The sequence below is a fragment of the Micropterus salmoides genome, unplaced genomic scaffold, assembly GCF_014851395.1.
Source record: "Micropterus salmoides isolate LMB-PRFRI ecotype aquatic unplaced genomic scaffold, ASM1485139v1 Ms_hic_scaffold_2036, whole genome shotgun sequence".
Lineage (NCBI taxonomy): Eukaryota > Metazoa > Chordata > Actinopteri > Centrarchiformes > Centrarchidae > Micropterus > Micropterus salmoides.
Window position 1 is genome coordinate 259 of NW_024041192.1, and position 24,742 is coordinate 25,000.

Sequence of the window (24,742 nt, forward strand, 5' to 3'; positions counted from 1 at the left end):
TTTTGGGAAAATGTCATAATTATTTGGCAATTAATTGTTAAAAAAAAACAAACTAATTTAGCAATTATCTAGGCAACCTTTGTTGCAGTGATGTCAATATTTTATTATTGGAGAAAGACACTCAGATGAAGGCGGGAGAGCAGCGCCCATGCTGAGATTAATAAAGAACCGCGACGCACGTGTTTGAGCACACAGCTGGGTCGGTGCCATGGTTACTGACAACGCAGCTTTGGACTACTTGAGATGTATGAATAGGCTGCCCTTCCCTGCTCCGGGCAACAACACAGAGTGACAGACACGCGCGGACGAACCCGCACGGCGTGCACACGCGCACACCTTGAATAATTGAAGGGGGACCCATGTTTACGCTCTGTAGTTACTTCACATTAACCTCTATGTTTTCACTTGATATTAGCTTCACTCTTATTTTCATTTGGCGAGATCAGGATGTGCCCAGTTGTAAATGTGCTTTCTGAAATGAACAACAGGGGAAAAAATTGAATCATTTGCAACAACAAGAAAGTGATAGAAGAGCATGTAGGACTTGTGGATTCCCTCTAATGTGTGAATGTGTGCAATAATAGTTTGGTGCTTTCTAGTTATTTACGTGTCACATTAGATCTGACAGCCTCTCCGGCCACTTATCAGCCCGTCCTCCACTTGCACAGCAAGACAGACTCGAACAGCGAAGTTTGGGAGACATTTTATATTGGATGCACGAACACCACCGTTAGTGAGCTTTTGTGGACTAGTCTGTCTCTCTTCACGCCTGTGCGCCTTTTTCTCCGCTACATCTTGCGCATGAATCACGTTTCAATAACCAGGTCGAAAGTGTTTGGACTACATCGCTATAGGAACAGCGGCGATAGCTGCTATAACGCAGAGAAGGTCTAATTACTGGACTTTGTGCTGGTGCAGGCTACACGTGAGTCGGAAGCTGTTCCCTACCGGAGGCGCGCGTGCGCTCTAACCACAGCACCGACGGCTTTACGAAGTGGCTGCTCAGGGAACTATAGACATCAGTCTGAAGAGCAGCTCCACTGGAGGACACACACTGTGCATCATCTCCCTTAGCCGTCCGTCTGTGTGTCCTGGAATAACAAGCTTTTCCTTAAAAAAGCGCAGGAGCGGATAACCAGCAGCAGAGAAGTGATGGATGAAAGAATACCGCATTTACAGGACAGACAGTTCATGGAGCACGCAGATTTCTTGGGGTGAGTGTCGCTTTTGGCAAACTCTGTCAAACTCTGTCTAATAAACTGTTATGACAGCCTGGTGACTAATCGGACACTTTCCTCTTTACTTTAGGGTGGACTACCCCTCACTCTACATGTGCAAATCCAAAAGAGGGATAAAGCGAGAGGATGGTGGGAAGGTGAGTTTTAAATACGAAGGGAATCTAAATATAGTTGGTTGTTTTCATTAACCAGCCTTTGAGTGTTCATGAAACTCAGCAGAATCGACATGTATAATCCATATATATTTTTGCCAGCAGGACGCATACAAGTTACCACACCGGTTGATAGAGAAGAAAAGAAGAGACAGAATCAACGAATGTATTGGCCAGCTGAAAGATTTGTTACCCGAACATCTGAAACTGTCGGTGAGACCATGACACAATGCAAAAAGTTTTTACGTGCTCAGCGAACCTCATTTTACATGACAGTGAGTAAACTGCCAATTGATCTTCCGTTTTTCTCCGTAGACGCTCGGACATTTGGAGAAAGCAGTCGTCCTGGAGTTAACACTGAAACACTTAAACGCACTGACTGCTGTCACTGAGCAGCAGCACCAAAAGATCATCGCTCTGCAGAATGGTAAGATGAACAAACTCGATCATTTTCAGTGAGATGGGGTCGCATTACTGGTTGCATGCCATTAAACTTTATTAATCTCTGTAGAGAGAGTCTGAGTTTACAATAGCAGAACAGGTAGCCTACACGAACGGAACAAATACAAGGTACATAGAGATAATGCGCATTTTAGTGGAAAAACGTGCTGGTGACACGCGTCCGTTTTTTCTTGGCAGTGGCTTATGATGTGCTGCACCTTACAGAATAATGATCTGTTAATCTTTGAACTGCATGTTTCCCAGGGGACCGGTCGATGAAATCTTCCATTCATGCAGATCTGGATGCGTTCCACTCCGGGTTCCAGGCCTGTGCCAAAGAGGTCCTGCAGCACCTGAGTCAGTTTGAGAACTGGACGACACGAGAGCAGAGGTGCGCGCAGCTCATCAACCACCTTCACAAGGTGTTGGCGCAGTTCCAGTCCGGCGCGCCGCCGCTCCAGCACCAGCTACCAGCTGGGGACGCACAGGATGGGCAGAAAGCCGACAGCCAAGCCAACTGTGTCCCGGTCATCCAGAGGACCCAAGGCGGGGAGCTTAACGAGAATGACACAGACACTGACAGCGGATACGGGGGCGAGGCTGAAAAGAGCGATGGCAAAGATAAAGAATGTGAGCGCAATAAGGCGCAGGGACATAAGGCAGTGAAGATCAAGCAAGAGTTTGGAGATGATCGCGCTGCCAAAAAACCAAAGATGAACTGGCCTGGGAACGGGTTAGGGGGCACAGACGCCACCAGGCCTGATCTGGCGTTTATGAACTCTCTGATGGGAATAAGCAGTGTGGGACAGCAGACACCCATTTGCATGCCTTTCTACTTCATCAACCCCTCGGCCGCGGCGTCTTATATGCCTTTTTTCGATAAAAGCAACATTGAAAAGTACATGTACCCAGCGGCGGCCGCTCTTGCGTCCCCTTTTCCCTGGCTATACCCCGCACACGCATCAGCAGCGGCGGCCGCGGCTGCTGCTGCCGCTTTCCCCGGCTTGTCTGCGCACTTTGGAGCGTCCTCTCAGTCCAGCGACTCCCATAGCCCAGACAGCGACGAGTCACACGAGGCTGAGATAGGCTCACCTGAGGATCGCGAGGACAGTCCCGTGAGTGACGACGGAGAGGGTGACGTAGCCGAGGAGAACCCACATGATCAGTTTTCTGCTTGTCAAACGAGCTAATTTGTCTGTTACCTGTCCGTGCATTCTGCTGAGGAGTTTATGTATTTCATTTTTTTTAATTAGGCGAGTTTTCAAAACGAGGTTTCACAGAAGAGATTCTCATGTACAGTATCTTGGCGAAACAGGGGACAGTTGTGACGGCGTGTGCCTTTTGCACTTATGCTAGATTCATGAATCTTAACGGTTATCGACAATGATTGACATTAATACACGGCTGTGTTCTGCTGGAGTTAGTTTTTTTTATCCTCTTTGATAAAATATTTTGAAATGGCAGCATTGGTGCCAAAATTTTGAGTACTACAACAGTGCGCAATATCCCAATCAGCGAGTCTCTTTGGATGTATGAAGTTGCAATTGACCTCTGCCAAGGTTATTAAGAGCTTGGCTGACTCTGACTGTAAATAGTATTACCTGGAAAACAGTCTTTATTCAGGAACATGTAAATGTGCACTAAATGGGCCTATAAAAGAAATGCTCCTGGAAGTGTAACCCCCAGCATACCTCACCCCCAAATTTACATGGGGTGGGCACATTACTGTCCCTCCTGAGGAGAAATAAACGGCACCCTCTCCCAACACATACATCTCAATTATTGACGAAAAATACAAACTTCAGCCACTTTAACAATTACAAATTGATAATAATGAAATCAGGGGGAGGTACTATGCCTGATTGCCCTCTACACATTTTTACAGATCTGAGCTTACTCTGGTTTCCTTAAATTTTTCATTCACAAGGGGCTGCTTGACCAGCATATTGTACATCCCCTAGGTGAAGCATTTCAGCACAGAGATGCAGTGACCTCCTGTACCTCCAGGAAACATTGTAGGATAGCACCTTATAGATCTTTGATATTGAATGTACCTGTATTTTCCCAGCTGTTAAAGTTTGTATGTACAATGATCTTTACTCTTTGAGAGGTAAAGTGCACTTTTTTCTGCTTTTACCCCCCACCCCAACAGCCACCTCACCATTTTAAAAAGTCTATCACTGTAGTTCTCTTTGAACCTTTTTGTTGTGTTCAGCTGTCTTAAAATAAAAATGACTTCATTTACAAATGAGAGGGCAGAGACATCACATGCTTTGTGATGATTTCATGCACACAGTGAAGTGGTGATTAAGTAATTTAACAAAAAACTGCTTATGTTTAGACAAAATTATTAAAATCGTATTCAGATTTGAAAACCCTGCACCCTATCCCAGACACTGTGTTAGATGCCATCATCATGTAAAGCCATGCTTTTCAAATATTTGACAAAGGTGGGAAAGAAGCTGTGGTCTTGTGACCATTGCTGTTTTAGGAACTTTAACTTTATCTTGGCCTGTTTACTAAGAGATTTATTCCCGCAACTGTAGTGTTGTTCAGCTTTTTTAAGTTTCACACATGACTGATGATTTCCATTGTATTTTGCATACATGACATTGCTTTTGTAGTTTTCTTCAGCTGGTTTTGCCTCAAATCTGTTATCAACTGTTATATAAAGTGGCATGTGCATCTGTAAATAGGTTTTTGTGAATATACCATAAAGTATACATGTCTATGTCAATGTTGTAGAAGTCTATGGATTTTTTAAAAAAGATTTAACTGAGCAATTGTTGCACATTTCGTTAATGCTTTACACATATGCTGTTCTAAATTATTGCTGATGAGTTGTAAAATAAATATCAAAAACTAAACTCTGCAGGCTTCTCCTTATTCAACACAACTTCAGCAAGCACGTGTGACACAACAAATACCTATTTATGTAATATTTAGGTCACAGGTTACAATACACACTGTAAGACACCAAGTTATGTATGGACAAGACAAACAGTTCAGAGTACAGCAGTACTTGTAAAATTTATGAATTAACAATAATGGAAGTCCAGTAGATGAAATGTATTGTTACAAAGACTGTAATCAGCTGACAGGGTGCAGCAGAGGAATGTACAGTAAGCCAGGGCTTTAAACAAATGTCATGTGATAAAAGGATGATGAAGTGAGATTACCCTCAGTCTTGTACAGGCCGATGGAAAACAAGGGGCCTCCTCCCAACCTGTCAAAAGCTTTAAGCAGGATCAAATCCAGTCTTTGTTGTTACCATTAACAGGCTTACTGCAATTTTGTTTTAATCTTAATGAATAATTTCATCAGTCTTGAAACTTCACTGTTTAATTGTGGCAACAATTAAATCTTTTAAGGTTTGGAAAGATCACACATGTTGCCTTATGGTGCAGCCCGGGTCCCAACAGTCTTTACTTTTTCAACGGTCTGTCAGTATTAGGGCTGCAACTAACTGACTATTTAATAATAGATTAACCTGCATATTATTTTCATGATTAATTGTTTAGCCTATAAAATGTAAAAAAAAAGAAAAAAGAATTAAAAAAAACAATGTGAAAAATACTCATCACAATTTCCCAGAGCCCAAAGTGATGTTTTCAAATTGCTTCTTTTGTCCAAAAGTCCAAAACCCAAAGACTTTTCAGCAGATCCTTATATTGAAGAAGCTGGTACAGCAAATGTTGGAAATGTTTTGCTTGGAAAATTACTGAAATGAATTGCTTATCAAAATAGTTGATAGTTGATCAGTTCATCCACTAATCGTTGCAGCTCTAGTCAGCATCATAATTTACTTTGCATTTTACATGATCACAACACTTCTTCTCATTTCATTCTTCTGTAGGGAAAAAGTTGTTTTTCCTTTATTCTCTTCTGGCCATGTTGTGGCCATCTTTCTACCATTAGTGAGTGAAGGTCTCCATCTACTGGTGAACAGCTTGAAAAACATTTACAGCACATACTGTACATTACAGTACAAATCCCTCATTTACCTCCACAGGCAAATAGTTGTGACACATCGCATTCAGATGGTTTATTGAATCATGCAATCCATGTCATATCAGCAGCCAGTTACAGCCATACATCTGTCAACACTTTATATTAAGGCAGGAAAAAATAAAAACAGGTTATGTACAATCGACATCTTAACAGTTCTCTAGAATATATACGGTTGTAAACAGTGACCACAGCTACGCCTCATCCCAGGGTGGATAATGCACACAAGTGGTTTCTTAAAGGGAAAATCCACCCCAATATATAGACTATCAGAAGAATTTTAAAACAGGTTTCTCCTTCATTTGAAAAGCAGAGAGACACACTGTAGCGAGGATGTTTTTGTAGATACTGAATATTACAGGGTGGACTTCCCTTCTATATCACATCAACTATTTAATCCAGGGTGACAGTACTGATCTAAACTGGTGACTACAGTACACAGTATGGGTTGCCTGATGAAATAAATCAGATTAAATGTGAATGCATTTCACAGCACATAGTGTAATGGTGACAAATATTACAGAAGCAAAGTGGAAAGCACTATCAGTAATGTTATTTCCACTGACATTTCTACAAAATACTGACAGACAAAACATAATTATAGGTTCCTCTTAGTTGCTGTGCTATTGTAATTTCTCTCTGTGCAGCAATGTGGCACTAATACATCTAACGATATTTGATCTAAACTGACTACGATCATTGCTTCAATGTCTCTACTAAAGCTGTACTGTACATTATTTGAATACACCCACAGTGGAATTAATATAAGGCACTTTGATGTGATTAGCAGCTGAACTACATCCTAAAAGGGGCTTCATACCTTGGCTATTCTGACTGTGTGCACGCACACACACACACACACACGTTTCCATAATCACTGACTCATTCACACTCTCACACGCACTGTAGCTGTAGCCATCCTTTGTATTATTTCATGCCACCACATTTAGGTTCAACTAACTGATTTTCTGTACTGTGGGTTCTCTGCACATCCAGATATGGCTATATTAACAACACAATCATGCAACAAGACCTGCCAATCTTTGGCCACCGATTCTTACAGAAAAACAAGCATAATACATTTGGCAAAAATACAATGTGTAGTCGTCTAAACAACACAAAATCAGCTTAAGAGGATAATTAACACTGTTTCATTACGCAGATATTACTGCGGGAATGAGGGCATTGCATTTTTGCAACTGTGAATGCTCTGCTTTGTAATAAAATATAATAATTCACTAAATAAAGGTGAAAAGTAAGAAAACATATTTACAGTAAGCCATCATTTGGGTGCATACAGACAGGAACATTCTTCAGTAACAAAACTATTAACCATTTGTGCATAGTTTTAACATGAGCAGACAGTCAGAGCTAGAAGGAAACATTCTGATATGCAAAATGATATATTCTATTCGGTTTTACTATAGACACAAGTGGATCCTTCATTACTTATATAAGAACCAGTCATTACGCTGAGTAAAATGTATTCACTGCAGAAACTACATAAGATTTTAGAGATATACTTCATAGATTCACATACCAAGATTCTCAAGGATACTGTTCAAAAGGCAATAGTTTTGAATCATGATGCTTGTGAGACAACAATACAAATCATTCAGCAGGTACTAAAGTGAGAGTAAAAGTACATTAAGTGGATATGTTTAGAAATAAAATCCACAACAGCCTGATGTTTAAAAAGCCTAATCAGAGACTGTGCACCCATGACACGTGCAGCTGCTGTGTGTTTTTCTTCATGCCATAGCTTCCAACCATCTTTCATTCCCAGCAAGTGCTCCATGACTTCCATTTAAAGCTCAACAATGTTCCTTCACTATTTGAGTCTGAACACTCAAGGTTGCCTTCAGTTAACTGAGACAACAGTGCATAGTAGTGTGCTACTGAGGTATCCTGTACAAAGATATCCACTTACAAATGTGTTCTGGAGTGAAATGGGCTCCGGAAGGGAGACATGATGTGCCCCCTCCGAGCGAATCTGTCTCACACATAGATCCCCTCTGGGTTCAGGCCAGAACTGAGAGGGCTGTGTAGGACCCGGAGGTGACTGGACATCGGGTGCGATGAGACGGGACGCTTCAATGAGCCAGACAGGGGAACTAAATCTGAGAATGAAAACACATGAAAAAAGAAAATTAGAAACTTAATCTAGATACAAGAGTCTTTCAAATGTTCGGTGTTGAAAATGTATAGTCAGAATTTAAAACTTACATTCAAATGTACTTTATTAAATTGAAGTTCATAAAAAATACCAATACATTCCCTTATTACAAAAAAAATACAGAGCCCTGTGTGTGCTATATGATTTCTCTGATACAGTGCCACCAGGGGGCAGTGCTGAGCCATGCAGAGAACCAGCTAATGCAGTTAATTTTCTGGCCAGGCACAGAAGCGCCTGCTGATTTTACACTCATGAACTAGAAGGTTACTAGAAGGACATGAACACTCAATTCATTACTTTTCACAACTGAAATGCATTTCCGTTAACAGACCTACTGCTCTAAACGACGCAATGATGAAGTACATGTCACGCAGTCAGAAAATGATCCGGGCTCTTCAGAGAGGTCATCTATTCAAGTTAAGATTGTGTTGTTAACTTAAAGACCAAATCAAATCAAGTAGGTGTACCGTTACTGCTACCACTTGTTCCTCCATAGACATCTCCATGTTTCACACAACCATGCAGTTCATTTGGGAGTAGACTGGATTGAACTTTTGTTTTCTGAAATCCAAGTGCTACATAATATCCAGCATTAAAAATACCAGTTTGTACCTTTTATGTATATTATTATTCTTTTGCAAATTGGATATCCAGCTCTTTGCTTCCAAGCTTTATTTTACAAGCTGGTGGTTATGTCTCTGGTTACAACACATAATGCACTGCTGTTTGAGTTTGAGTTTTACCTCAAACTTGTTCCTGAAAATCAATCTTAATTACTATTTGTCATTAATTAAGTTAGTACTGTATTACTGTTAAGTTGGTGATAGTTAATGTGGATAGCCTCTATTGCATTGTGACAGCGCTCCCATTATTCAGAAGCACTCTTAGTTTGTGTGTCAGCTCGCTGAGAGTCTCCTGCAGGTTGACAGAGCTTTGGTCCAATGAGCCCATCACAGAAACTGCTGAGTATGTGATAGAGGGACAGTGTGATGGAAGGAGAAGGATGGACAGAGAAAGTAGGGTGAATGAATGACGCCGGGTCTGTCTGTATCCAGGCAGTTGTTGGCATGGAGACTGTAATTGCCACTGGAGTGGGCAAAAACTAATACTGTCTCCACTACCCCCTGCTCCCTCCCCATTTTCTCTATCTCAATCTTTCTCACTCACATAAATTCACATTCACACTCAGCTGAGTCATTTCCTCTCAGCAGGCCGTCAAGACAAGAGGTAGAAAAATAATAAGCGCCTTGATGGAACAGAATGGCTGCACAGGCAGACTCAAAGAAAAACTGCACTTCATGCACTTTAATCAAAATAACTCATGTGTTGCCTAATTGAATGGCAACCAAAGAGCACCATTTATGCTCAGACAGCATGTACTTTGACATATGATCAAGTTGTAATTCCTGTCTAGGGTCAGACCAGTTAAGATCAGTTACACTTAGCTGACCCCTATGTCACTGCCTACATACTGTACCTACAAGATCAATTCCCTACTTGTCATTTATGTCAAGACACTATATGTGACTTTTTTTAAGCATGTCCTGTGGCACAAAAATGTTCCTCTCCAAAGGGTTCCTTAAGAGAAATCCACACATTTAATGTTTATAACTTTTATAATTATATTACCTATTCCATGGCTGTTGTGACTACTTTCATCTTCAGTGGGTTCAGCCGGCAGCACTGTGACCTTGGTGCCGGTCTGCTTGATGAACTGCTGCAGGTTGACCTGTCTCAGCTCCTTGGTCAGCAGCTCCAGCTCGTGCTGCATGTCCTTGAATGAAACGGCACAAAAGAGTGATTCTTCAGGAAACACGAAAGCATAACAAGCAGCTTCAAACTGACTGACATCTACAGGTACAGATTATATATGACTGTGACCGGACACCGGCAATTACGTTGTCAATCTTAGTTATTATCCAACAGGATCAAAACACATCTGGCGGCATTAACATGATCATACATCTATTCATCATCATTTTGTTGAACACCAACTGACACCACCATAAGTGAGATTGGCTACTCAAGGCTGACTCTCGTAGTTCCAACTAAAATAAAGTTTAACCTAACCTGACCTAATCTAACACAGTGTCATAACTCACTCATTTTTTACAAATTCTCACATTATTTGTCACATTGAAAAAAACAAATGAAGCATCTGTTGCGTCTTCATTTTTCTAACTGACTTGCTGTATTAATTGAAACACACATTAGAAAGCACCCTATTGTATATACAGCAAACTAATAACACAAATATATGAAAATTATTAGCTTATTTATTATTTCCAAACTCAGTGATACTTAAACGTGCACTCCACCTATTTAGCACTGTACTACTATAACAGTGTCGGACTCATGATGGACATTGATGCAACATATGTATCTTTTTAATTCCATACCTTCTTCTTTTTTGCCCACAATGCAATTTGACCGCTAACAGTTCAGTTCAGAGATTCGGGTGCGTTATGCCTGTAGCTAGGTATTTTTTTTATTTCATTTGATATGATAACAATCATTTCTTTTATGAGCATAAGTAACGGTCATTCTTAGAAAAAAAGGTCATATACTTAAAGGCAAATCACATGACACACACCGGCCATTTATTACAAAAGCAAATGAGTACAATTAAATAAATAAAAATTGTGCTAGTAAGTGTAAAAAATTGCCTACTCCAGAATTTTGGAGAAATACTGATTAAATAATAATAAAATAAATAAATGTATTATTATAACATAAATACAATTAATTAAAATAACGTAAAATATGTGCACATTTGCAAGTTCTAAGTCTTCTATAACAGGCCGTGTTTTTTCCAGAGTAACTTCCACTATTTGCAAGATGCACTACTGTGTGTTACAAATAGTCCAGCTTACTGCATTTTTAAACTACAAGTGAAAAGTAGCGACTCCACTCTACGTTTCCTTTCTGTTTGATGGATGGATGGATGTAATTGTATTCTTTATATTTTCTAAAAGAAACTGATACCAAATGAGTAGCTTGTGAGTATCAAAGTATCAATCCCACAGTATCAATCCGCCCATCTCTATTAGTAGTGGCTAATGTAGCCTCAAACACAGGAGTGAGCTACAGAGGTCTGGTAAGTTCACTTCTTTCTCATCTCTACTCAACTCTAAACCCTCAGATGTTTTTCATTTTCGAACTTGTAGTCAAGTGGCATCACTTGAGTCAATTTGTCATATTTCACAGCTCTCTCTGGAGCCACAAAAGGCTTCATGCAACTTTTTTTCACATTAGTACTCTCCAAGACATGTAAAGAGGCTTTGATGTATAAAAAATAATAACAAATCGGTGGGGTTCCCCTTTAAACTGGCAGGGACTCAGCATCACGGAAAGAGACAATTCACAGAAGATATTTAAATGCATTCTTACTGATGGATTATTTCTCTCATCACCCTGCAGCACTATTTTGTTGAAAAACTAGGGGCAATGAAAAATACTCGCATGCATATGTTTCACCTGCAGTTTCTTGCTGCTTTGACCAAGTGACCGATCCACAGCTCTGCAGCTGCTCTCCAGCTGGACAGCCTGTCTCTCCTGGGCTTTTAATTCTGCTTTGACCCTGAGGACCTGAGCCCTAGCCTCTGCCTCAGTGACCCACTGGGTCTCCTGCCGCTCCCTTTGCAGCCGCTCCTCTTCCAGGCCGGCCTCTACACCCTGATGTCACAAAGACACAAACAGACATGGAAAAAGAAGGAAAACACCTATAACAATATGCAAACATCACTAGAACTAATAATAGCTGAACAACTACAATGAATAAGAATTGATAAAGAATCGACTAAGCAATTTGTGTTTGTTCTTTGCTGGTTATTTTGATCTTTTTCCAAAACCTTCAACTAAAATACAGCCTTTTATTCAATTTCTCAAAAATCTCCCACAAAGAGCACACCTGTACCATTGCCAGCTTTTCATCAATCTGCAGTTCACAGCCCTGCAGGCGTCCTCGTAGCTCCTGCAGTCTTTCCTCCAGCTGTCTCTCACTCTCTAGTTCAATCTGCAGCTCAGTGGCCCAAAACTCCTCCTCCTCCATCTCCACTTCGTTTTTTCTCAAATGCTTCTCCAGTCTTAGGATCTCCTCTATCAGCCCTCCTCCTCCACCAGGGTCTCCAATGCACCCTCCACCTCTCCCCCCTCGCCCTTCAGCCCAGGCCTGGAGCTCCGCCTCATAGCCCTCTAGCTTTTTCTCCAGCACATTGAGAGTCTCTCTCTGTAGACCAACCAGTCTGACCAGGTCTTCCATGCGACAGGCCCACAGGCCCGGCGATGCAGTTCCAATGGCTGGTCCTGCATGGTGGTGATTTCCACCATTTCCCAGGAGGAGTCTTCTTTTAGCCTCTGCCTCGCCAATTCGGCCTCCACTCAGTATCTCCCTGAGGCCTCTGGGTGCACCCGTGAACGTGAGCGACTTGCGGCGCGGTTCACGGCGGCGAAGGGAGCGATCATTGGGATGACGTAACTTTGCTAGGGGAGGGAGGCTCTGTCGATGCAGCCCACGTTCAGGCCCCCTGAGAGGGGGTCCTTCTGACGGGGGTCGTTCAGTCAGTGAGGGGCCTGTGCGATGCAGGATCAGCTGAACGTCACCAGCATATTGGCCCCAGGTGTTCAGAGAAGCCACTGGACTCTCATGAGGGGCTAGGTGACGTTCGGTGTCCCGCCATTTTTCTACCAAAGTGTATCGCCCAGTGCGACCTGTAAAAAACACAACAAAACACCACACCTATAAAAGAAGTATTCCTATGCTGGTAGATGGCTACCCTGAAATGCAAGAATGAGGGCTTTTATTTATAGTTGCTTTCAGCAATTTTGATTACTAAGGGGTGGAAAGCAAAACGAACTCATAGAAACGCAGCCATGATATACTATCAATCTAATGAAACTGTTAAGATAACATGTTAGCAAACATCTGTCTAATTACACATCTGGCAGAAACAGAACAACATTATCATCCTGATGGAGTCACGTTTAACTAAACACTTGTAGTAGGCTAACGTGTAGACACACGTAAACACTTGTAAAATGCCAAAGTACTAAATCAATATTGATGTCTGATCACTTAACATGGTAAATATGTTTTTAATAGAAAAAGGGCAGAGGAGGGGGCTCAGAAGTGCTGCTTTCTCGGTTTGGCAGGAGACTGAGGGATGAGTCAGACTTTCCCCTCCTCCTACCCTACGCTTTGTGGGAAGTGATGTCAATACACTGTGCTCAAGTGCCCCCTTTCCTGAAGGAGCCATATGGGAAAGGGGGGGGTTCTTGTATCCAAGAAAGTAACCATAAAGCCTCTGACTATGACCCACTGTATCTCAGCAGGAGCTTAACACACAGGCTGGAAACTTCTTCATAAGGATTTATTTTCACCCTAAAAAAAGGGCAATTTTGGAGAACCTAATTACAGTTATGAGTTAATGAATGCTTAACAATACACTTCAGTTGTTTTGTACTTTCAAAATGTGTGACGTGTGAAGAAAACTGTAAAGCTCTGCCAGAATACAAAGAAAGTAAATACCATGTTAACTAACAAAGAACTTGTGATGCATTACGTAAGAGAGAGACATTTTTAGATTAGCAGTCTGTTCTCTTGTATAAACAACTTTAAGATGGAGGTGTAGCTAATATAGAGGAATTATACAGTCAGATCAACCTGTAACTAACATGAAGCAGATTTTTTCCACACTGGTAGGGCAACACACAGAGGGTTAGGGTTGGCAAACAAGAGCTGCGCTCTGCCTGAATTTCAATGGTTTAAATTATGCCAAAGTAAGCCTGAAGAGTGTAGCACTATTTTGTAACCAAATGCGCTGCTTGAATTTCATCAGCTCTCCATAAATCAAGAATGTAGCAAGGCAGATGTGGAAATTGTCATTTAATGCTCCCTGTAAAACCAACACAGCAGAATGTCATCTAATGTCAATAGTGTCGCTTAACCACCAAACCAGAAGTATACAATCACTGGGTGTACACAACACTGTTTGCCAACAAGAAATATAGCTTGTTGTTGATGGTTTGCTACCAGTGTTTTTATTCAGAGCAGATTCCAGATCTTTCTGGACTCACATTGACAACAGCTGATTAATTCACACACATGAGCAGGAAACATGAGGGTTACTAAAACCAAATAAAAGATCTATTATGTGATTACACTCAATCGTGTAACTGATGCTTCGTACTGAATGACCTGGGTATGATTGTAATGGACATCCATATTAACTGTATCCAATTACACTGCACAAGGAAGTCAAAAACAGGTCTGCTTGTTTCTCATCTGTGCTTTTATAGTAGAAAATGATCCACCTATGGCCTGTGCCAGAGCAATCACCACTTCTTGGCAGGTGGTTGCCTCAGTGACCCCGCAGACGACCCTCTGGACTCCATCCACCCAGACCTTGAGCTCCATTTTGGGTCAGAAGTGAGGGGGCCGGTTGTGGTGTGTTGGCGCCAACATTATTGAAGGCTCCAGTGGTGCAGGGCAGCTGAAGCCCCTCTGGCTACTTCAGTGGGGAGGAAACACAAGGGAAAACAGGAAGTAGTTAGTCAGGATGTGCTTTAGGCCACAGTTGTAATGCTCAGTCGCCTTAAAGGATATAGAGATGCAAACAGTTCCACCTTCGGCAATACCTACTACCACAAGGAGTCAAATAAGCAGTAGAGTCAGGGTATTCTGGCAGTAGCTTATGGTAAAAAGATAGTCCATTTGAGAATGGACTCATACAGCCAGGCATGCCAGGACCATCTGGCCATAATGCTGTTGTTTTGTTCTTCTCTATGAATAGGTACATGTCTGTTGGGGGCGCAGGAAGAGTCTGCCAGCAGACATTCCCAAGTCCAGTTCCTGCTTTTGTATAGAGAATTGAGCGAAGACAGAGAAGGAAGATTGAGTCAGCGACACAGAGGAAAAGAGGACATGAACAGAGAGTGAAACAGAGAAGGTATGTAATTAAAAAAGAAACGGGAGAGCCGGAAGAATCATAATATGAGAGAGCAGAATAGGGATTTATTTTTGATTTCACTGTTCTGTAACACATGTAACATAGTTATGGCCCGCATTCTGCACTGACAGAAAGTATTGTTCACTACTGGTCATCAGAACAATCAATACTATGAAAGTACAAATACCACAAAATAGATAGAGATGGGCAGTTTTTAAGAAGCTTGTTTTGATATAATCAATGCTGAAGCATTTTAAATATTCACATCATATGTGCAAATGTAAACTGGTTAATCCCATTACCAGATTTACAAAACACATAAAAATAGGAACATTAACTACTGACATAACACAATATATTAAATACCCATCTAGGGGAGATATCCTTTAAAACCTTCTTCAAGGACAGTGCAGTGAGAGAGACTGAATGCCATGTCCTCGGATCTGTATCACTCTCCGTGGATCTAACCTTCACTGGACCTCCACTACTGAGTCAAAAGGTCCTTTTGTTGGTCAACCCCCCACCAATTACACCTCCCCTAGCCTGCATATTCCCTATCCACATTCACAAAGTCATCCACACCAGCCTGTCCTACCCTCCACCAACTGCTTTTCTTAATATGGTCAAGCCATCAGGCAGTGCGGCAAGGTATCATTTGAAGAGTTAGACAATCAGATCGAGAAGCAACTAATGATTATTTTCATTACTGATTATTCTAAAATTTCTTTCTGTTGATTGATTAATTGTTTACAAAGGGAAAACCTTCAAATTTGTTTTAGCCTGAAAGGGGAAAGCAGAAAATCCTCACACTTAAGAAAATAAAAACATGTGTGGGATTGTTGCTTGATAAATTACTTAAAGGGCTAATAAAATTAAAAAATCGATTGCCTGGCTGATTAATCGCACAACCATTTGAGCTCTTCAAACAAACAAAACTTAACGATTTAGGGACTTAAGTGTGTGCATAAATGCACATTTAGTATTAATCCAATACGTGCATTTGTACGGTGGCAAGTGTCAGCTCTGTCTGCGGCCTGGCTCTTGATCACTATTCTTCTTGGTGTATTCACAGAGCCGGTTGGAAAGTGCTTTTGTCCTTCATTCAGACTGCCCTTAAATGGCATTAAGGGCTGAAGGATGGAGAGGAACAGGAAAATAGTTACACACAAGCACACTAAAGTGTGTCTGCAGCAACCCAAAACACTGTCACCAGTTTGTTTGACCCTTTTTCCACAGGGATGTGGAAACAGTAATAGGGACTGATTAGGTCTTGATGCAAAGCAGACATAGTGGATCAGCCTGGGAGAAGGTTTGGATACAAACCTTGGGGGAAGGGGAAAGTGCCTTAAAAAAAATACTACCTTTAACAACACTGAGTCAGGCTTTACAAGGCCCGCTGCATGGTATCCTGTATACTGCACTGGCATTAAGAATAGTCGCAAAAATAGTTTTCAATCAAAACAAACAGACAAAAAAAAAAGACAACAAAACTGAATATTTCATGTGCAGTGAAGGCAAAACAAACAGCCGATTCAATGCCTCTTTCTTGCAAAAGCTCAACAAGACTCAGCGGGGTATTTATAAATGTCACTTGCTCCGGTCCAGGCTCGTAACATTTATATTCATTAACATTAACCCAGAAAACCCAACTGATGATACAGGCACAGCGGTGCGGGGCAGAGTGCCATCCTGAGCTCTGCAAGCTCCATTCCTCTGGCCTGTCACAGCCACAGCCTGGGGAGATGCTCTGATTTGTGCAGCTCGTCCTTTGCCAGAGAGGCATTTCATGAGACAGAAGAGGGCTTAAATTCTGTGAATTCTATTTAAGCTCAGATGATCAACTGCAGCAAAACATCAAACTCATGACTCCAGAGCATGTTTGTTTCAGTCTCGTCTTGGTTCAGTGGGGTTGATTCAAGATGAAGATCCTCTCAGAGCAGCGAGGTGTGTGAGCAGCACTGAGCAGCCTGCCTGCCCGGCTGCTGATGACAATTCTCCAGGCCTACAGGAGCACACCAAGCTGGCAGGAAAAGGGCTTCGACTAGCTGCTGGTGTAAACAACCTACCATATGCTCCTTGGGGGCGTTCCATCACGACCAACACACTGCTGTAACATACAACATGAAGAAATACTGTTTGAGTTTTTAACTGTACGAGCTTAAATATGGTACTCCTTCTTTTGGGTATTTAGTCTGTCAAGCATCACAAACTGTCCCAAGTATTGTGCAGTTTAGCAGTTTACCGAATAAGGGGGTATTTGAGGAAAACAAAATGGGCATTCATCACATTAAAACAAAACCAAGACTAAACTCCATTCGGGAGGAAGCCTGTGGGGCAGCAACTAAACCAAGTTGAGGGAAATGATCTCACAGGAAAACACTAATGTTCCACAAGTACTCCCTCCACGAATAGACGCAATTACACCTTGGTTCCTATCCAAGTTTGCTGACCATTGTTCACTAAGGAGGAAAACAATACAGCCATTTCTCGTAGCATGGAGGTTCAGGCATTGTGCGTTAAAAGGAAATTATACTTAAGTAGCTAATTAAAACTAGTAACTCATTTATTATAGAATAATATAGTTTCTGACATGCAAAACTCCCCCCACACTGCTGTTGATTAAAGACAATGGGTTACTTCTTACAGACTGGAGCGGCAGCAGTCTGTTCTAGTACTTAAACCTCCTTGCCTATTGCTAACCAAACTTTAATTCAAATTGCACTCCCTGTAGAGCAACATGTAATTACTAGCGATTTATACTCTGCCGTAATTGGTAACAGATCTGTTGTGAAATAGATCTCTGTGAGGAGCCAGAGACAGACGCTGGTTTATTGTGGAGGCAATGGTGGTGACTCGGTTGGAACTAAATGGAGAAATCTCTTTCCTTGCTTTCAAGTCCTCTAGAATGTCATCAAGTGCTACAGCCCAGTATAATCCCTGGGCCTGAAACACATTGGGATGGCAACAGTTTAAGATTAATGTAAGACACGCTGACAAGATGGTTAAAAGTTAGGGGTCTTGCAGTGGGAACTGAATAAAGAAGTTCCTCATCATCAGTATGCCAGCCTGGTGCGTGTATAATTCCCCTTTGCAAATGTAAACATTACAGAGCAGGGCAAAGACTGTTGCCAGGGACGGGCCTTGATACTGTGGAGTGGAAACTGATAACATCAAGTGTAAGCATTCCTGGGCTGTGATAATGCAACGAGCCATGACTAAGAGACAAGAAAGCTATGGGTCCCTCTGCTCTGTGCAACAGGAAACAGGCTATGCAAGGACACTTCAAAGAACTGCATTCAATCTAAAGTGTGCTTAAACTGAATAATTATTAAAAGATCAGCAAAGGAGGGTTTGCAACATTCAGAATAATTGAAATGTGCAATCCTTAAGTTGACATACGGTATCTGAAAAACAAAAAAGGTGAAGTTAAGTTTCTAATGGTTTTCTATTCCTTTATGAAACTTCTAAAGAGCAACAGAGGCTTCATATTGTCAGCATCCTCCCAGTTTATTTAGGTTGTATTTTTTTTATGTGTACAGCATTTGAAAACAATCTGTTGTAGCCCAACAACCTAAAACACGAAAGTGAAAAACAAAAAAAGCATTGCTCAACGTTTCCTGTGAATTTTCATTCTAACTCCAAATTCTCATTCTAGCTTCAGTCTGGGGATTGGGGGGGTTTGGGATTAAACCCATGTCCAGTCACGCTACAGACAACACCCTCAGCTCCTGGGAGCTCTCCAGTGGCCCCTGCCCTGGAGCAAGCTTCCCTCTTTTTCTCTCTCTGCCTGTCTGATATTAAACTATTAGGTGCTGGAGCAGCCTCCCCCATTTGGGAGGTCAGCTCTGGCAGGCTCTCAAACATCTGGACGGCACGTTCAGCCAGCATTAAGGCCGCCTTTGTTCCCTTGCCATATTCACTGCTCACTGGCCAGCTTTGAAGAGCCAGCAGGCAGCAGGCTCCTGCACCAGGGCAGAGTCTCAGCAGCAACACAGCGGGGCAACAAGAGGCCTCTGGGCAAGGTTTACAGGTTACAGTGGTTTGTAAAACATCATCTGGTGCTGAATCACATTCTTGCATAAAAGCATTTATAGAAATCAAACGGTTTTGTAGCAGCAGCTACAATGTAAGACACACACAAAAAGTGGCTAAACCTATTTATTTTTCCAGTCTTTGCAGCCCGATCTTCATTGTGCTATGACATTATTAAAAAGCAACAAAGATTACTAAATTACATGATTCTGGACTAAAGGTACCACCAAAGCAAAAAGACTGTGAGCCTTGGCTGAGTGCAACAACGCCACAGGTTGGTTCTACTACACCTGGTGTACGTTTGTAAGTAGTGTAGAGCACTAGAACGAACTGGAAGTGATTTTAAATTTTGACTTTTATGATCACTTGATGTGTAAAGATTTTTGAGACCAGGAGAGTTAGTTATATGTACAGAAGGTGCTGAACCTGATGAGAGAGTCTAACTAGGGGCGAAGCAACATTTTTTAAGAGAATGTTCTACAAAAAATCTAGGCCTGCAAAGATAAAACTGCAAGATAATAAAGTCTGAATAATCCGAGAACACCTAAAAATGATTTTAACTGAATTAATGTCTCAAACTAACAAAGACATAACCTAACACACAAGACGTAGCCTACTTAAAATAAGTATCTGATTGAAAATTCGGTACTTAACATCCTGAAAGACACATTGCATGAGTGCATTTTAGCAGCACACTACACCTCTGCCTCATACTGTTTGTGTAGAGTGGGACGAAGCTGGAGAAATGGCGATAATGGGCTGTAATGGGCTCACAGAGTAACCCAACTATTCTACTACAGAAATGTTTCCGTTATCTCACAACTATAACGGGCTCAGCCGCAGCACAGTCTGCCATTGTTAGGTCTGTGTGTCATGGTCTTACCTTAAACGGTGCAAATAGGATCCAACTCAGTGTTCCCTCTACGAAGTGAAGTTTAGAGTGAAAACACAGGTAACGTTAAAGGCGTGAATTCCGCAAAATGTGTCCGTCTTCACCATTGCCCAGCAAATCACTTCCAACGAACTGCGACAAAGTAACGTTTGGCTGCTGGACAAAAAACACAATAAAAGGCGACAGGCGCCTTTAAAAACATATACTTGACGTTTTGGTCTTCCCTTCGAAAGTTTGTCTGCCCTCTCTGTGCGCTACTCTTCTGCGGTCTCACCAATAAGCTGCGGAAAAAGCCCCTCTCCCCGTTTCATTACTCCTGCTGGTATCGCATTGGAACTGGGACACCGCAAGGCATTGTGGACTGTTTAAAGCTGCAATACACTCAAAGGGGGGAGGCTGCCTAGAGCCAACTTTTACACACGGACAGGACATTTTAAAGTGCAGAGTGAGACCATCTTCTTATGATAAGATACTAACATTACTGAAAATAATAAAATTCTGCAGATACATTTTCAGCAGTGCCTGTGCGCCAGTAAGGCAGTGTCAGTGCTAATCAAAAGTCTAATATATCATGATTTGAAAAATTTAAATAGAGATTTGTAGTTTACCTGAGTACTTTCCGGATGCTCTAGGAAACTGTATTTAATCAACATAAGGAGTTGAGAGTCCTGTAGGATCTTAAAAAAAAGATTATTTTTTCAGATGTAGTAAAAGTGGTTCATAGATAAAGAAAATTGTGCATAGAATTCACTCAAAGGCGCTGCAGAATAAAATCCGGAAAATCGACTCTTAAAAATATAACTATACTAATATCATACAGTTACACCACATGCATCTGAAATGATGAAAAAACACAGTGCAGTTGAAACACAGTGACATATTTTTATTATAGGCCTAGCATTAAGGCAAAGGATAAAGGAAAAGTTCCATGTAAAATGAAGAACACAAAGTGTCTGTCACAATAAATGTATTGGTTAGTGATACAAAATCTGGTAGCCTATAATATGTTTTTTTTGTTTCACATTATGAAAGAAATGAATGTACAGTAATATTTATGCCCAGTGAATTTACACAGGTGATAATGTAAAAACATTATATTTCCACTTCACCTAACATACACACATACAGTTAAACTGCTCAACTGATGAACTTTGGCAATGGGACCATGTTTTAATGGAAGCTTACTGCCCTCTTGTGACAGAATAAACTGTCTTGCTGTAATAAAATGTCAGCTGGAACTGTCTCTTCTTTTTTTTCCCAGCAGTCATCTGGTGGGTTTCTAGGACATAGGGGTGGCGTACTCAGCAGGTTTAAGTGCTCCTAGTCATCAAGTCTGGTTAAAGACTACATTTCAGGATTACAGTTTTATTCTCTAAACATGAAGTCTCTTTTAAAGCTCGAAAGATCAGGGTCTCTTCATAAAAGTGAATTAATGACTTTCAAAACTACCATTTCAGTCATTGGCACATCCTTCTCAAAATGATAGACCTTTTGTCAAAGCTGACATTTTAACTAGCAGGAAAGCACATGTAATGTTAATGATGGCTCTTTAGTGGTCCAGTAAGCTGTTTCCAGTGAGTCACCATGCCGAAATGATTTACAGCCATCTTCTTTATTACTGGGTACACCTGTGATTTTACTGCTGTGACATCAAAATGTGCTGTATAAAAGGGTAATGTCGTTCAATCAATTTATTTTTCATATATTCTAGCATCTGTCAATGGAAATGTGGTAATTTGTAAGTTTTTAGTAATTTCATACAAATACTATTGTTCTAGCTTGCATGCTCAGTCTATATATTTCCTGCTTGAAATGAAGTTTTAAAATCCACTAAATCGACAGGTAAATGCACAGAAGGATTGTAGTGATATAAATATGAATATAACGTGATTAATGACCAATACAATGTGGTTGTATAGGAATTAATTCTTGTTCAAGTGTGACCTTTCTGCTAGTGAAGACTTTGTGAAGAATATTTCCATTCTGAATGTGAAATTATTAACACTTTAAGTATAAAATCATTCCTGGTACATTCTATTTCACATATTTTAGCATCTTTTGGATAGGATAAACTCTAGAAATGCGTCATGCACTATTTTATTCATTGATTGTTTTTGTTTTGCATGTATCTGACTACAGCTAAAGGCAGTGGGGCAAATGCACACTGCATTTCTTTGAGATGTAAATAAAAGAGCTTGGTACCTTCACAAAATGGGAAAACTAAAACACAATTCCAGTCTCAAAGAATGGGACAATAGCATAATTACTCATCTCTGCACACAATAGGTTAAAGTTAAATTAATTACGTTTGATGAATTAATTATAACCTAAATGGTAAGTCTCTCACAATTTTAATGATGCGTGGTCGCTTTAATTAAAACAACACTGAAAGTAAAATTGACCTATTTTTTTTTAAATCACAAACATAGTTATATGTAGTTTACATAGTGGTTCACACCAGTGGCTGTGCAACTTGGAAAACTGCCAGACAAAGTCAATAGTGACCTCTAGCGTGTCTGCTGCATGAACTGAAAATAGCCTATGGTCTTTAGTGTATTGCATGCTCTTATGTAGTTTTTCTGAATTGTTGCTATATGCTATTAAAGTCCACGATAAATGTCAGTCAAATATCAATTGTAGGGTTTTTAAGTACAGCCAGAGTCTTTAAAAGAGACATTCCCTCTAACGGACCCTTGTAGTGAAATTTACCAGGCGGTAAAATGTAAGATTAATGCACGCCTTCCCCTCCTCATGCTTATTTAGGGTGGGTGTGGATTTTAGATTTGGGTCGGTGTTTTGTTACTAAACTTGCATGTGCAGTATGCGCATACAGTGCGCAGGAGGCAGCCTAGGGAACACTTTGGAAAACTGACAAGGGATTGCCAAATCATTTCCTTGCCTGGGAATGACGTCCCTCCAGCACAATTCAGTTATATTTAGAGCCTATATATAGTGGAGTCGCCCCCTAGGCTTTGTTGACTCTGCAGCAGGCAGCAGCAGGAGATCACGGCACAGAAAGGAGACGTCCTGACACTGACACCATGTGACCTATATTGTTACATTATTGTTTCAGTAAAGAATAAATTTGAATCATTCTGGGTGGCGTCCAATGACATTTAATAAAAATAAATATAGCAACATTTGCACACACACAACTTATATATTTTGCTAATAGAGGTAATCCGGTTTTTATACAACTTTATGGTTATAAGTGAAACCAGTCTAAAACACCAATATTATGTTTAGACAGGACAAAAGAGAGGGTATTACTGCCGACATTGCGACACAGAGGCTAGCGATATGCTCCAAACCGGTTGAAATCTCCAGCTATGCTTTCTGGGTAAAGTGCGCCCCGGTATCCGCCCATATTCGCTTTAAGGAGGCCAACCTGAGCACTAGGCCGGACGCAGGATCAAATGGAAAGTTCAATCGATTACATTTGACCACTTTTTTTTTTGCATGTTCCCGCTTGCTTCTGAAACGAGGTAGACTGACTTAAATGCGGGCGTTTCGGCGTGAAATAGGAAATGCAGAGATCGTGTGAAACGAGAGGATTAATATCAGCTTGACTTTATTTGGTCGCTACTTCGGACGCGGAACTCTACTCGCTAAAAGGTAAAACAAATGGATAAGATGCATACATGTGTGTCACTTTAGGGTTTATTGCAACCGTGTACTCCCTTATTTAGTAGACAGACCAGCGTGTCCGCCTTATAACCACTGAACAATATCATTATAGTGGAGATATTCATTTTCGGTCTTAGTGCAAACTACGCCCAATTGTTAACCTAACGTCTGGCCCTGCAATGCAGACCTTTGGGCTAGCCTGTCAATGGCGGCTTCAAAATCTGCACCCTTCCCCATTGAATGAATGATACGGAGTTTGTCCGGGCACACTGTGCAGACACTGCTGCGTTAATGAGGTCCTTTTTGTATATCACGTTAGGTTAGCTCATAGGAGGGAGTATTTAGCTTTCTCCTTTCTTGAGGCTGTGGGCGAGCTCCAGTGCTAAGCTAGCTAACAGCACAGCAGCCTGGTTATTTAAACAGTGATCAGAGGTTTTCATACAACCAATCTGGCAACCCGGCGGGCACAGAGTAGTGGATTTAAATCAAATTCCTCTCTACTTTTTAAGTCTGCTCTAGGTGGTGTTGCCTGCTTGAATAAAGCGCAGGGGCTTTGCGTTGAAAAGTGGGGAGGCCTGTTTTAACCTCGGCTACTTCACATATAACGTTTGGTGACAAGGTGACAGGTAACAAAGTAGCGTAATATATGGCTACTGATCAGTCGCTCATTTCTCCGTTTGTCCTCACCGTGTTGGTGATTCTTGTGATGTGGTAGTGTTTGAAAATTGTGCGTTGCTATTGGGGGATAGCCCTGTTGTTAGAGATTGTATTGATTTAAAAAAAAAAAAAAAGAGGTGGATACACAATGCTATCCAGATGGTGTCAACATAAGGCAAACAACGACTATGACTGGCACAGATATATATTCAGGAAATTATTTCATCCTTTTTATATAGTACAGAATCAACATTTGTGTGAGGCAAGACATTGTAATGTACTCTGAATATATCAATGTGTTTTAACTCTATGAAAATACAAATGAGGGTAGAAATCTCAGTTAAAGTTGTATAAGCTGTACCCCCCCCCCTCCCTTCAGCCATTCAAAGGCACTTTCACTGCATAATAAAATGACAAGTGAGTGTGTTTTTTTTTTTACAGGCATGGCAAGTAAAGCAACGCACTATTGATAAGTTGTCAACTATTTAAAAACTGCCAACTATTTCGATAATCAGTCGGGGCCTTTTATTTTCTCCGATTCCAACTTCTTAAATATGAATATTTCCTGGTTT

General features: G+C 41.1%; 2 protein-coding genes across 5 annotated transcripts; one reads left to right on the forward strand and one right to left on the reverse strand.

The window, feature by feature from the left end:
- Nucleotides 1–338: 338 nt before the first annotated feature.
- On the forward strand, nt 339–4,703 carry bhlhe41 (basic helix-loop-helix family, member e41). Of its 2 annotated transcripts, none has more exons than XM_038734835.1 (5): nt 339–1,214; nt 1,309–1,375; nt 1,493–1,603; nt 1,706–1,817; nt 2,096–4,703. In XM_038734835.1, exons 1-5 carry the CDS (start codon nt 1,153–1,155, stop codon nt 3,019–3,021), a joined length of 1,278 nt encoding a protein of 425 aa, XP_038590763.1. In that variant the 5' UTR covers nt 339–1,152; the 3' UTR covers nt 3,022–4,703. The 2 variants fall into 2 exon arrangements, with proteins under 2 accessions (XP_038590763.1, XP_038590764.1); XM_038734836.1 differs by having other exon boundaries at nt 343–1,214; nt 1,496–1,603.
- A 1,148-nt stretch (nt 4,704–5,851) lies between these two features.
- Nucleotides 5,852–20,224, reverse strand: LOC119915289 (ras association domain-containing protein 8). Of its 3 annotated transcripts, none has more exons than XM_038734834.1 (6): nt 19,878–20,224; nt 14,328–14,529; nt 11,932–12,725; nt 11,493–11,690; nt 9,645–9,789; nt 5,852–7,959 (listed from the first exon to the last, which is right to left on the reverse strand). In XM_038734834.1, exons 2-6 carry the CDS (start codon nt 14,428–14,430, stop codon nt 7,838–7,840), a joined length of 1,362 nt encoding a protein of 453 aa, XP_038590762.1. In that variant the 5' UTR covers nt 14,431–14,529; nt 19,878–20,224; the 3' UTR covers nt 5,852–7,837. The 3 variants fall into 3 exon arrangements, with proteins under 3 accessions (XP_038590762.1, XP_038590761.1, XP_038590760.1); XM_038734833.1 differs by having other exon boundaries at nt 11,926–12,725; nt 14,328–14,524; nt 19,878–20,223; XM_038734832.1 differs by having other exon boundaries at nt 11,926–12,725; nt 19,878–20,223.
- Nucleotides 20,225–24,742: the final 4,518 nt, after the last annotated feature.